Below are 14772 nucleotides of genomic sequence, written 5' to 3' on the forward strand. Positions count from 1 at the left end.
TAACGACATTCGTTGCATGTTTCTCGTCCTTGTTTCCGAGTTTGCTGACTCGGCCTCTATTTCTTTATACAGGGTGGCCTGAAAGTCACTTCACCCCTCGTCAGTAAAGCATTCGTTCTTGAACTCTATAAATATACAGGTATTATTGTACAGTACTGTAATTACGATAATAACTTGAGCGAAGTCGACGGCATGCCATCGTGAATCCCCATGTTTCCTACCGAAAGCAAGGTTGAAAGACGGCCAAAAGTTCCACCAGAAATGACCCAAGATCGAATTTTGAGTGAAAAAAAATTATTCTGTTTTGACCCCTGCGACCTCACAACCTGGGGCATGAACCAGGGATCAAATCCCAAAAATCGTGTCATATTTAATGCGTCCCCCAATGTTGATTGCATATACAAAGTATAGCTTTAAAATGTGCCCGTAATTGCATTTTTTGGAATTTCACCTTTTGACGGGCCCAGGGGGCAGAGCTAAAAATGATACGACTCATCACAACCAAGTTTGGTGAAGTTATGCACAACTATTTAGGAGGAGATAGCGTGACACACGGACGGACAGACAGAGTCCGTTACAATATCGCCACGTTGTTATGCTTCCACTGACGAGGTCGCCGGTGGCATTATGTTATGGAGTTGTCCGTCCGTGCTAATTTTCTATGTTTTCTCTGCAACCGCTTATCTGATTGACACAAAATTTTCAACATAGGTGCAACTACTCAAGTAGAATGTTTTAATGATAATTATGATGTCATAGATCATGTGATGTGGCAGCCATGTTGGAAAAAAAAAAAAACTTTGGACCCCTATCTTTGAAACTGCATGAAGGAAAAAAAATCGAAACTTGGCACGTAGCAAGTACTTCTCATGGGGAATGAGTGATTTTATTTTATGACATCATAGGTGCCTTCATTATGACGTCATTTTTGCATATGCAGAATGCTACATCCGATCAGTATGAAAAAGTTTGAGGGTCATCGAGGGATAAAATGGTCCACAAAAATTGATGATGTCATTGATCACGAGATTCGGCCGCCATATACTGTGTGTGTGTGTTTGTGTTTGTGTTTGTGTTTGTGTTTGTGTTTGTGTTTGTGTTTGTGTGTGTGTGTGTGTGTGTGTGTGTTTGTGTTTGTGTTTGTGTTTGTGTTTGTGTTTGTGTTTGTGTTTGTGTGTGTGTATATAAAAAATATTTTAACCTTCAAAAATCTTCTCCGAAATTCCTGAACAGATTGAGGCGAAACTTTACACATATGACCGCCTATCCATGAGGAACAAAAGGTTAACATAAATGACGTCATAGGTCACATAGTTTGGCAGCCATATTGGATTTACCCAAAAGCATATAAAAATCTTCCTCTCCAGAATGGCTGGACAGATCGAGGCAAAACTTCACACAAATGTTCCCCCAGGCAAGCGTGCACAAGGTTAAGGAACAATTGATGTCACATGCTTTGGCAGCCAGAAAAATTTTAAATAATGTTTGCTCTGGAACCGCTTAATCAATCGAAGTGAAACTTCAAAACTGTGATCTCATAGAGATGGGGAATACATGTTTTAAATTTCAACTTGATCAGTCACGGTCTGGCAGCCAGAATTATTTAATTTTTTGATCTGAATTGTTTTTTGGCGTTTTTTTGGAATAAGGCTCACTTGGCTGTGCCTGGATGGGTTTGAGGGTGGAGCAGTATCAGCTGAAATGTGAATCCTATCCAGGTTCCTCCTGATGACTTCATCTTTGGTTTTTCCTTGTTTGGGTTCCTTCTGATGACTCCATTGCAGGACTCTACCGATTTGGTCTTCCATTTGATCTGTGTTGAATTTCTTTTAATCACATTCTGAATTGAATTGAATAATAACAAAAAAAAAAACGTCATGGGTCAGGGTCAGGTGTCCGATCAAAGCAGGATGTCTTGGTATCCGGTCATCACTGCCGACAGTTATAAAGTGGTAGTTCTAATTATGTCTCTTATTAATTACGTAACACACCAGTACACAAATGCCACACAAAATAAGTCCTGGCGAGGGTCTGCAGTCTCTGATTGCTTTATTTTCTTGAATGATGATGTCTCATTGCATACGTCAAACGCTTTATCCAATCAGTATGAAATTTTTGAGGGTCGTCTAGGGCTAAATTGTATTGGTGGAAAAAAAAAATTGATGAAATCATCGGTCACGTGGTTCGGCAGCCATATTGTTTTTAACATAAAAAACCTTCTTCTCTGAAACAGTTTTACAGATCGAGGCAAAACTTTACAGGTATGATCACCTATCCATGAGGAACAAAAAGTTCAACACCTAAGATGTCATTGGTCACATGGCTTTTTAGTCATATTGGATTTCCCTAAAACCCCCAGGAATAATCTTCTCCAGAACGGCTTGACAGATCAAGGGGAAACTTCCCAGTTTCACACTCCCACGTAGGCAATGGATAGCCCTCAGCAGGCTCCACACTGGACACGGCCTTTGCGGAAGTACCTTCCACCGATGGAGGATGAGGCCAGATGCACTCTGTGACTGTGGAGGAGTTCAGACGATGGAGCACATGACCTCGCACTGTCCCGTGCGGAAGTTATCCGGGAGGAGTTTTAGCTCTCGCCCAACTCACCCCTGAGGAAGCCACATAGCTGCAGAACTTGGACATTAAACTTTAGTGCAATCCATATTGCCCATACGCAAGAAGATCAATCGACATGAAACGTCACAAATTATGATCCAGTCGTCATGAAAAATATGTTTTAAATTTCAACCTGATCGGACACATGCATGGTCTAGCAGCCAGCATTGTTTAATGTTTTTTTTAATCTGGGTTCAAGGATTTAAATCAAACTTGGAAAAAGTATGTATGATGATTTAATAATGTGGTTGGAGGAATATCTGGTGATGTTGCGACATCAAAGTGTGCACTTCTAGTTTTAAGAAGCGTGATAATCAGTCATTGTATCTGTATGAGCTCCACAATTCTCTTTGCACCACTGAATGCATCACCTGGTCCTCTGAGACATCTTGTGCAGCATTTATGGAGTCACCTACAGTAAGTGGAAGAGGCCACGACTGCAGCGCGCAAATCTTTAATCGTCCTCTACTGGTTTGTCAACACTTTCTCCTTGATGAAGCCCCACAAAAAGTTGTCTGGAGGCGTTAGATATGGACTACGGAGCAGGTAGAGGAGCTGGTGATCTGTGTCCAATCCACCGCTTGAGGGAACGCTTCATCGAGATAGTCCTGGACACACAATACAAAATGCACAGGTGTCTTGTTAAAAGTAGACACGCAGTATTGTGTTTTTGATGAAGGTGTTTTCCTTGAGATGGGGCAGTCGGGGGAGGAGTCAAGCAAGACATTGCATCCTGCGTCGCGCTGATCCATGTCGGCATCACTCACTTCATTCACAAATGATGGACATCAGGGTTTCAACTGAAGATCTTTTTTCATGCGAGTTTGCATCGTGATCTGCAGTATGCCAAGTTCACTGGCTCTCGGTCTTCCACTGCGCTTCTTGTCCTTCACACTTACTGTTTCAAAAGCCTGTATTCCCCACTTTAACATCTACTTTGGTGGAGAAGGTTTCCCAAAGCATTCCATGAAAGCTGTCTGCGCTTGAGCAATTGTTTGTGTGCCCTGTCATGCATCCAAACACAAGCAACCAACCAACCACTCTTCGACACTGTACCGACTTGTGTCCGCCATGCCGTCTAACTTTCCACTGACTCCCGCGTAGGCGAGTTAGTGTTTCCGCATACCACGGTGGAGGAGGGCGGAGGGGAATGGAGGGAGGGAGGTGCGAGAAATTTAGCAGGGATGAAGCGACTTCAGGCCACCTTGTTATAAACCTCAAGACAATTTGGTCAAAACAGTGGCAGCAATTGCACTCGGTGTCCTTAAACTGGCATTCGTCAGGTTAATGAAATGGACTGAAACATCAAAAACATGCTGTGAAATTTCCATTTAAACTTTGACCCGTTCCAGTTTTGGGTGTCATACTTACATGATTGCCATTGCTGGACTGCCTTTACTGTTGACTGTAGGCCTGAACTTTATGTACTTTCTCTTCCCTCCTTTGGGGAAGACAGTACTTTGATATGTGCCTCAGATGAAACATATGCTGTAACCGATTGTCCAAATTTCCGAAACAGTTGGATTTGAATATGTGTACAATTGGGGACAATTTGGGATAAAGGTAATGTTGAATTAAATCACAAACTTCTTTGAAGGTTCTGTCAGATTGTTTGGCAGGAGACACGAGACAGCAGACTATGCATGAGACCATATGTTTGAGATCCACAAACGCTGAGTAAAATAGCCCATTGTTTGCTGACATCTTCAATATCATTAGCGATGAAGTAATGGGACCAGCCGCTCCGTGTATTGCTGCTCTGATAAAGGCAAGGCATTTAATCACCATGTAGGCAGCCATCTTACTCCAAGTCCCACCAACGATAAGGTCTGTCTGTGAGCTACTGTAAAGAACAATATGTGACACTAACTATTTTTTTTTTATTGTGCAAGTCTCATGGATGGGCCAGCAAGATAGTCTCCAGGTATGCACGCTCACCTCTAATGAAGTAGTGTAGCCAAATGTCCTGTTACTCTTTCCAAAATACGACCCTCCCTCCCCATGCACCATCAAACTACAATCCACTCACCTGTCTGAGAACAGCTGTGGCCTGGCCCCACTGGCCAAATGATCAGTCAAAAATGATGGTTGGTAAAGTGTGTGAGGCTCATAGGTCACATGGGTGCGGCAAATGTGTGCTGGGGTCGTATTCATCAAGTGGCTTTGAATCGGAGATGGAGGCGAGGTGCAAACTTCACTCCACGATATCGCACTGCAGGCATCCCATGAATGTGCAGGTGCCACTGGACGCTTTCGAGGAAGGGTGCCGTGCATGGAGGTGGCAAGGCGTGGTGGGATATAGTTTTGATTTATCCCCAAGATGAGATCCCCAGCAGATTCTAAGGAGGTCTTGTGGCTTGTAGGCATGCTCAAACCTTGCAATGACCACATCTTCAGTTCTGGGGAGGACATATTTGGGAAGAAAATTTCTAAGTATGAAATGTGGAAAGAATGAGGAGGATGAGCAAGAAGGGATAATATGTGAACCAGGAGTAAATGGGTTGAGGGTGAGATAAGACAATAATCAGGATGAGGATGAAAAACTTGACAAGGTTTAAGTGAAGATCAGGTAAAAAAAAAACAAATGGGACAACATTATAAGGGTAATGTGAAAACAAGGTGATGATTAAAGTGATGAAAGAGAAACCCTTACTTGTCTTTAATTGGAAATGTTTCTGACAAAAAGATCATTCAACCTTGACATGAAGGGAACACAATGATTCCAGAGTTTACAATGACAATACATCGCTATCTCTCATGCACACCGTATCAGGATGTGCTGGAGAGGACCAGGGATGAGTAATGCACTGCAGACCAGCAGGTAGGGATTTGGAAATTGTCCAGGGCAGTGGCATATACAATGATCTACTCCTTTCCAAAGGCATCAGGAGATCTTTAATGTATGAAGATGAGTTCGCAAACCACATAACCAGGGTGGCTGGCTTGGGATCTTATGGCCCTGAGTTTGAAACCCGTTGGCTGAATTAACACCAGGTGGGGTTGACTCAGCCTGTCATCCTTCCGAGGTCGGTGAAATGAGTACCAGTGGACTGATAGAGGGGCACAGCATCAGCGGCACAGCCGCGCTTCCAAGAAATGATAGCTTCCCCGGCAGCCAAGCTGCCATATGGATGAAGCTCAGATTAGATAGCTCAGAAGAGCTTTGCAGTCGATTGGAGAGAGGCAAAAAGAGATTGCAACTCAGTTAAAATGACATCAGGAGTAATGAGGGCCAACTGAAAATGAAAATCATTGTAGCTGATATTCATCTCGATGCTACATTCTCAAACAGATGCTTACTGATTGCTTATTGCTATTGATTGCTAACGGAATCAGGGAAAGGGAGATGTAATAAAGGGAGAGATTCAGAGGACAAAAACTGAAATTTTGGAAATACGTGAACTTTGATGGACTGAATTGGGGCAGTTTCAATCTGACGACTACAACGTGTTCTTTTCTGGTCTCTCGACACCTCGAAAATAAATGTAGTGGGACTAAAACGATATATGGAATGATATTTCAAAAAGTTATGGATGGATGATGACAAAACAAGGTGGATGAGTTCGTTAGGTGACGACAACAACAAGCCGATTCGATTTTGGTTCATGTCCGGATTCAGATCCGACCTTTCAGACTGGTGGGGGCACGCGCTCTACCGAGTGCCGTTCAAGTTCATTAATTATTAAATCATACTTCCACCACCGTATTGCACTTTTATTGACTTTTAAATTAATTTTCTCTGCAATCACTTGAGCGATTAACACAAACCTTTCAACATAGGAGCAGCTAACGACCCATGGATAATTATTTTTATTGATAACTGGTAGATCATAGGTCACGTGGTGTGGCAGCCATATTGGATTAAAGGACAAACTTTAGACATCTTCTTCTACGAAACCATTCAATAAAAAAAAAATTGAAACTTAGCACGTCAAGTACTCCTCATCAGGAATAAAGCTTGAGAACAATTAAGTCATCGGTGAATGGTATGCCAGCCATAATTGGATGTGTCAAAATCCTTATCCGATCAATATGGAAATTATTGTAGGTGAGCTACGAAGATATTTGTTGAGAGAATTAAATTGAGGACGTCGTTGGTCACGTGATTTAGCAGCCATATAATTTTTGGGAAGAAAAAAAAAAACCTTTAAAATCTTCTTCTCCAGAATGGCTTCCCAGATCTACTCAAAACTTCATGCATGTATGATTGACTGGCCATGGGGAATATCGTTTGAAAATTTAAACGTCGTCGGGCACACGGTCTGGCAGCCATGGTGGATTCAAGCTAAAACCTTTAAAAAAAAAAAAAACATCTCTCAAACCACTGAACCAATGGATCTGAAACAAAGTATATCATCGTCTACCTATGGGGATGCAAGAGCGTTAAGCAAAACGTCATCGGTCACATGGTCTGGTAGCCATATTAGATTGAACGGAAACCTTAAGAACATTGTTTCTCTTGAACCGTTTAATCGATTGATGTGATAGTTCATATATACGAGGGGAAATGCCCATCAAAATGACGGGCACACAAAACTCAACACACCAAAGATATTACTGTACACACAAAGTTATGAATTGTGTCTGATGGTTTATTTACAATCTATAGTACAGTCCAAGAAATGAGACTGCGTACAAAAAAATAAATCCATGGGATCAATGATGCTCATCCATGATTCGCCCGTTTATAAACATCCATCTGGGGGATGGCACCCACGTAACTTCTACACAACAGATTGGGGATGATTAGAGGTCGGTGAGAACCTTGTCAAGAGGATACACAGTTCCGTGGGATCAATGGAATCGTACCTCAGTGGTTAAGGTGTGTGTGAATCCTATATAGTTGTTTTCAGAGTGATAACAGAACTACAAATGGCAAATAAATATTTCTATATTTGCAAGCCATGCTTTATCGGATCCGATCAGTTGCTTTATAAATAATGTCGACAGGTGGAAAGTGAACCGATCCAGAAGCTTGGTGTTACCACCATCAAAACGGGAATGGGAAAGGGGAGCAGGTTGAAACGGGATTCCAAGAAGTGGTCAAAACGTTAAGTTGGATTTATTTGATGTGCTTCGGGAATTAATGTAAAATGCACAAACATACGGCGTATAAGCACAGCCTTGATTGCTAGCAAAATGAATAAATAAATAACGGGGGCGATGTATAAGCACAGAAAGCTGGCTTGATTGGTCGATGCCTCGGGAAAAAAACAACTCGGGTTATGTAATCAAGACACAACATGGCTATTGCTAATGTGCATATATCAAAAAAAAAACAAGAAAAAAGATACTTAGTGTTTCCAAAAAACTTGGCAAAAAGGAATGACGACACTATATTCCACATGTGTACTTACCCATATCGACAAAGTTTCACTTCCATCGGATGGGCAGTTTTGGAGAGGGTTTTTAATTTTTTTTTTTTTCACCTTAAATCCAAGACGGCAGCCAAACCCCGTAACTGATGAAGTAATCTTGTACATCGTTTCTTTTTTTGCACCGCAGGTAGTCGATCAGAAACTGCCAAGTACCGAATCGATAGCATTTGCGGTTTCGGAGAAGAAGATTATTTTTTATGTTCTCGCTTCAATCCAAACTGGTTGCCATGGTGATTACAATATCAAAATTCGGAAAAAAAAAATGCATTCATCCCCATTAGCCCCAACATTGCCCATTAGCCCCAACTTCATTGGAGCAGCGGTACCAACGCTCCAGCTTCCACAAAATTTGGCGGAAGGAATAACCAGAGAGTTGGTGTCAAAGTCACCCAATGCTCACCTGTTTATACATTTATCGTTTTTAAAAGACTAGTCAAATAATATTTTTTATAAAGCATTGCAGTGATGTCTGATCCAAATAATTTTAAAGCAATATATGTATTTGTATATTGTAATCAGTAAAAAATAGTGTGGTAGATAAAAACATTAGAAAGGAAATAACTTTAACGTTGATGTGCTACAAAGAAGTTAAGTTCAAAACAGGTCAAAAATTTAAAACATTTGAAATTATTTTTTTAATTTCAACTTCACTACATCAATAATATACCCAAAAGGAACCTCCATGCCAAATATCAGCATCCTAGTACACATATTAAATAAATGGCAAGCTTCTAAATAACTTGCACCAAAAACTTTAACGTTGATGTGCTACAAAAAAGTTAAGTTCAAAACAGGTCAAAAATGTAAAACATTTGAAATTATTTTTTAATTTCAACTTCACTCCATCAATAATATATCCCAAAGGAACCTCCATGACAAATATCAGCATCCTAGTACACATATTAAATGAATGGCAAGCTTCTAAATAACTTGCACAAAAAAACTTTAACATTTTCACGCTCACGCTGATGCTGAGGATATCGCTATAGCTCTCTGTTCTTCGAACAGGCAAGCTATAATATACCACTAACAAAAGGAGACCAAGCAATTTAATGCTCGTTCCCCTAATAATCCTGACGAGAATAATAGGCTTCCAGTGGAAATCCACTCCCCAATAATAGTCTCATAATAATCCCCTCCCCAAAGGGTTTTTTGGCCATGTTAACGTGCATAAATAACTTATCTTGGCGTTTCGTGGGGCAACCCGACCAGAAGTAAAACATTTTTTAAACCACAAACATGTAGAATTACCTTCTGAAACAGTCACGACTGCTGTTTAACACTCAAGTGAAAGGGAGGAAATCAGACTTGCTTGAAGCATTACACATCTGCTTATCAGACCTGAGCGTAGATCTACTGTCCCATCGGGAGTGGGTGTACTCGTGTATACAAATTCACTTTTATTGTATAGATAACATGTAAAGACGAAAACGTGGACGAAGTTTGACGTAGCACCCCCACGTGGCTTTATGCACAATTTGGCAAAGTTTTCTAACTTAAACATAACATTTTTACATCCAATTTAACCTTCGATGATTCTATAACTTCAGCGTGATTATATCTAAATTATCCCTACCCGTTCATGTGTGTATGTTCGTCCACACTGACTGTGGCTTAAGGTGTGCTGCAAGGCCTATGGGCTCGACCAGCGTGTCAAGCTGATCTTACTTCCTGTTCGATGACGTTGTCTCATCTAACTGTAGCATTTTCCATCGATTTTAACCATAAGTTATTTTTATACGTTGAATGTGCATTACGTCCGAGTTATCCATTCCCTTTCGTTAAGTGTGTTTATCTGCACCAATATGTAGTGTAATCTTCATGGTTTGTTCGTTCCAATCATGTTTGAAGTCGCACACACCCGCAGCTTTGTAATGCAATGAAATAGGGTTCGGGTTACAACATTTCACATTTACAGTACAGGTGTTTAAAAAAATTAAAAAACCTGTTTATGTTTTTAATCCACTCAGTGGCTTGTGGACTGAAAGAGGTCACTTAGACAAATAACCTGGCAAGCTTCTGCATCGTTAAACACTCTGTCTCGCTGCTTATGTAAGTAACCTTGCGTAAGTAAAAATGTTATCATTGGCCAGCTGGTCGACATGACAGCATGTTGCTGTGATATTGTTACTTTGCTCGATGCACCTGTATAGCCAGCACTCATGCCATAATCCTGCAACTTACATGTGGCCACTTTCCAGTGTGTGTGTGTGTGTGTGTGTGTGTGTGTGTGTGTGTGTGTGTGTGTGTGTGTGTGTGTGTGTGTGTGTGTGTGTGTGTGTGTGTGTGTGTGTGTGTGTGTGTGTTAGAAATAAAGATCTAATCTGAAGAATTCCTTCAGCGTATTGAGCTCTTGATTAAATTGACCATCCAGATGATTAGGTGGGCGTGAGACACATTGCACATATTGCCAAATAAAGGTACAACATTCAGGATGCCCACGACACAATTCCTTTGAGTGAAACACTGTTCATGGCTCGTAGTGAGTGAGTCACATGACCGTGTTCCCAAGAGGAGTGAACTTGCACAGACGTTAAGGGAACAAACCTTGGCCAATGCTAAATAAGCACAATGCACGGAAACAGCAGAACAGAAACGACAGTTCGGTGTTTGTCGCACCATCGGGCCTCTGTGATGAATGGACCGCTTTATACACGTCCATGGATGGATTGCAGTCTCTTTCGAGCAAATTTCTTTTCTCACTTCATACAAAGACATGAGACTTTTATTTTTCCTTATCTCATATTAATATAATTCATCGGTGTGACATGTAGCAATTTAATCATCCCATCGTTATCCTCCTGTTTGTGTATGTGGATGAATGTAGACGTGAATGGCAGTCGATACATCCTCAGTTGGATTTAAAATTTTTACATAATAATAATAACAACAACAACAACAAAAATGTCGAACAATTTTCTCAGGCACTGACAACTCGGGTTGAGAATGTCTCCGTAGGTGAGGATTTCCTTGATACTCCATGTGATAACTGATATGACGATCAAACTCCTGTGGGTTGCATTTCCATGACCCCATTTCCTGCCGTGACAAGCAAGCCGCTCGTCGGCACACAGACAGGGACACGAGGTTTTCCGCCCTTTGTGCGAAGGCAAGTACGTACACCATGTCCGGCTCCACGAGCTCCACGAGAATGTGCAACCACGTGTGGCTGCTCTTCGTAAGTATAAGCTCAGTGGATGTTTTTGTCTGTTTGTTTTACTCAAAAACAACAAAGCCACAGTTAGTGATCAACCTTCAAACTGCAAACCAAATCTCAATGCTCAAAATAGTTAATAATCACAACAAATAGGCAAAACTGAGGAACGACGTGTTTCCTCATATCTGGTATACAGTATGACTAGCCTCACATACCTCGTACGGTGACCCGGAAGGATGGCCTAGACGAGAGGTATGCACACTAGCATATGAGCCATCTAGCCTGGGTTTGAATCCCGACCCGGCTAAGAATCATCCTGGAATTTCACAGGCAGGGTGGCGTGACGTCCCTCAGATGGACGTTAAAATGTGAGTCCCATTTGCCAGTCTTAGTTGGTGGGCGTTAAACATCCCACGGTGTCCTCGACGAAGAGTAGGCGAGCTATCACCGACAGCCTGGCAAAGTTCTAAATTCCTGCCTTAATCTCCAGGGAGCTTCCCTCGGCCAACGAGGCTACTCACAGCCATGTGCTGCATGTGAAAGAAGAAGAAGAAGAAGCTCATATGGTGATTATGTTGTTTATAAAAGTGGTGACAACATGGCAAATGTGATATCATGCTTACCACTGACCAGTCATTTTTCACTCAAGAAGTTTTTAGAGGGATGGAGTGAAATCTGCTTACAAACTACCATTTGCATCACCTGCATTTGTTTCTTTTTTTGCCGATAGTTGAGGCTCGTGGAAAAGCTTGTACACTGAATGGATCAGGACGCAACAGAACAAAAAGGAACACACACACACAGACAGACAGACAGAGACAGAGACAGAGACAGAGACAGAGAGAGAGAGAGAGAGAGAGAGAGAGAGAGAGAGAGAGAGAGAGAGAGAGAGAGAGAGAGAGAGAGAGAGAGAGAGAGAGAGAGAGAGAGAGAGAGAGACCAACAGCAGAGTTGAAGGCCTAGCTCGAGGGAGACTTGAACAAACAATGGGTGTGGGGAAGAAAAGGGGGGCAGGAGAGGATGCATGTGGTGGACAAGATGGACACTAAAGGAAACTCCAAGGAGGGAAAACTGAAAATTAGGAAGGATCAGGGATTGGGGTGGGGTGGGGTGGGGGGGTTCAAGATGGTAGAAAATATGGTTTTGGATTGTGGGGTGATTTAAGATGATTTGTGGATACATTTCAGCTGATTATTTTTTTTTTTTTAATTATGGAAAATCACCCCAAACAAGGCAGAAATCCACTCTAGTTAAGGGGCTAAGGGAAAGTTAGACAAGGATAAAGATAAAGCAAAACAAAATAAAAGAAAGAAAAATAACAAGAAAACATCCAAGACACAGGAAGTAGAAGTAGTCAGGTGAAATGTGATGTCACCTCAAATATGTAAGAAGTATGAATTGACATTCCTCTTAAAGCTGGGTATATCGTAGGATAATGGGAAGCACGTTACAGGTCGTGAATTCCAAAGCGAGACATCACGAGGGATAAAACTATCTGCATAACCTTTCGTTCTACACTTTGGATCAGCTTTGGTGCATGGTTGTGCAGAGATGGCAAACAGAGTCTTACGTCCAAACACTCGTACAGGAGGAACCGAGTTAGAAAGTCCAGCAGAACATTAGCCATGAAAATATCTGGAGAACAGAGTGGCAACTGACCTACTGTGAGAGAGCGGTTGAAGAGTTGAACCAATCTCTGCACCAACCAGGTTAACGATGTGTTTCTGGAGTCTATCAAGTAAAGATAAGTGACAGGCTAGTGCTCCAGCCCAAATGGGGGCAACAATTCTCCATGAGGGGACGTATCGTTGTCTTGTAGAGGTACAAAACAGCATCAGGAGGTAAATACCTCTGTGCTTCATAGAGACAACCAACTGGTTGACGTTAAACTACAAAAAAATGCATGAAGCAGGTTTTTTTTTTCTTTCATGAAGACCGCCGCACACTCGCCGTCAGAATACAAGATAGTTGGTGACAGTTTTTGATGTGCAGCGGTTGACAAGCCTTGTCAACTAGTTTTACAGGTGCATCAGAGCCAATCATAAATGTTGAACATGTTGTATATGACTATCCATGACAATCGCGCATCATCGTGTAGTGTGCGGCAGTCTCAGACAATCGCCGATGCTTTGGAGTGTATTGACCGATTCAACTTTAGCTCTCAGTAGCTTCTGGCCATGGCATCATCATCATATCATCTGCAGTATCTTTTTAAAATAATTGAAGGTTTATTTTGTGAACTTTTAATCCCAAAAATGTTTTATGAAAGTTCAATATTGTAGTTTGTGCCTGCCCTTTGTGTCCTGTACAGGAAACCCTCCAATATCGCGGGGGTTAGGTTCCTGGAAAATGCCACGATAGTGAAACCAAGAGCCAATGCGAAAGCCGGGGTTCGGTTCCTGGAAAATGCCACGATAGTGAAACCACGATCGTGGAAACCAAGAGCCAATGTGAAAGCCGGAGTTCGGTTCCTGGGCTTTGAGAAGATATTGATGAAGATCGACAGTAGCCATTAATAAGCACAACTATATGTTTATATATATATATATATATATATATATATATATATATATATATATATATATATATATATATATATATATAATGTATATATACTGTATATACATAGTGTATATCGAGTTAAAGGCCCTGTCACACCTTGACGTTTTAGCCAGCGTCTGGCAAGGTATCAAAATGTATGTAAAACGCTGGTGTACGCTGAACTATTGATGTTTTTTTTTCCAATTTTGGACGTATTCATAACGAGTTGGACGTAGGCATAACGTATTAGTAACGTACACGGAACGTTTTGATAACATATAGATAACTTATATCAACGAATGCTGAGCGTGTTGTTGGCGTTCACAACCTATGTATGCCCAACGATAGTCTAACTTATGCATAGCGTGCGGCAGCGTATCGCCGACGATCACGTGGCATAGCCTATTAAAAGGCTGCGGCTCGACGATTCAAATGATAACCGCACTCGACATCGAACTGTCAAGCCGCTGTCACACCTTGACGTTTTAGCCAGCGTATGCCAAGGTATGAAAAATTTGCCGAATACGCTGGCACACATCGAATACGTTATGGGTAAGTTTTGTATACATTAAGAGCATGCTGAAGCATGCTGACATACGTCGTAGTACGCCGAGTACGTCGACAAATTTTCAGCATGTTGAAATTTTTTTTCGACATATGCCAGCGTATGACACACACCTTCCGCATATGCTGGCCATAAGTTGTAGGCACGTTACGCGATCGTTGACACACGTCGACACACGTTACTTGTAAGTTACTCATAAGTCGAAACACGTCGAGGTAATGTTTAGCGTACCCGAAACTTATTTCTAACCTATGAGTAACGTGCTTTGAACCTATGTGTAACGTATCTCCAATGCATATTGACGTCTTCCGGACGACCACAGAACTTACTAAACATGTTACTAACTTACAGATACCGTATAATGGCGTATTGGCAGCGTTCAGGGGAATTGGTATATAAAAATGGGGTTCACACAGGAGGAACCCGTTAGTGTTTCTGACTCCATGGTTTTTTTTTTTTTCTTCGGCATGACGGTGATGTTGACACTTCGATTTCTAGTGCGGTTATGATAT

At 41.6% G+C, this 14772-nt stretch overlaps 1 protein-coding gene across 7 annotated transcripts in view; it reads right to left on the reverse strand.

Moving 5' to 3' along the window:
- The window catches only part of LOC147013621 (SH2 domain-containing protein 3C-like), a 175593-nt gene that overhangs the window by 90868 nt on the left and 69953 nt on the right, over positions 1-14772 (reverse strand). For 5 of the 7 annotated variants that reach the window (XM_085855579.1, XM_085855583.1, XM_085855581.1 and 2 more), the window contains one exon: positions 4649-5018. The exons of 1 other annotated variant lie outside the window; for it this stretch is intronic. In XM_085855579.1, the coding sequence (XP_085711705.1) occupies positions 4649-5018 (370 nt within the window). Of the gene's footprint in view, positions 1-4648; positions 5019-9573; positions 10145-14772 lie in introns of those variants that run through there. One more of the 7 variants, XM_085855585.1, reaches the window with a different exon arrangement.

This window comes from Eptatretus burgeri, chromosome 14 (assembly GCF_056783735.1).
Source record: "Eptatretus burgeri isolate ZD-2024b chromosome 14, Ebu_testis_v1, whole genome shotgun sequence".
Classification (NCBI taxonomy): domain Eukaryota; kingdom Metazoa; phylum Chordata; class Myxini; order Myxiniformes; family Myxinidae; genus Eptatretus; species Eptatretus burgeri.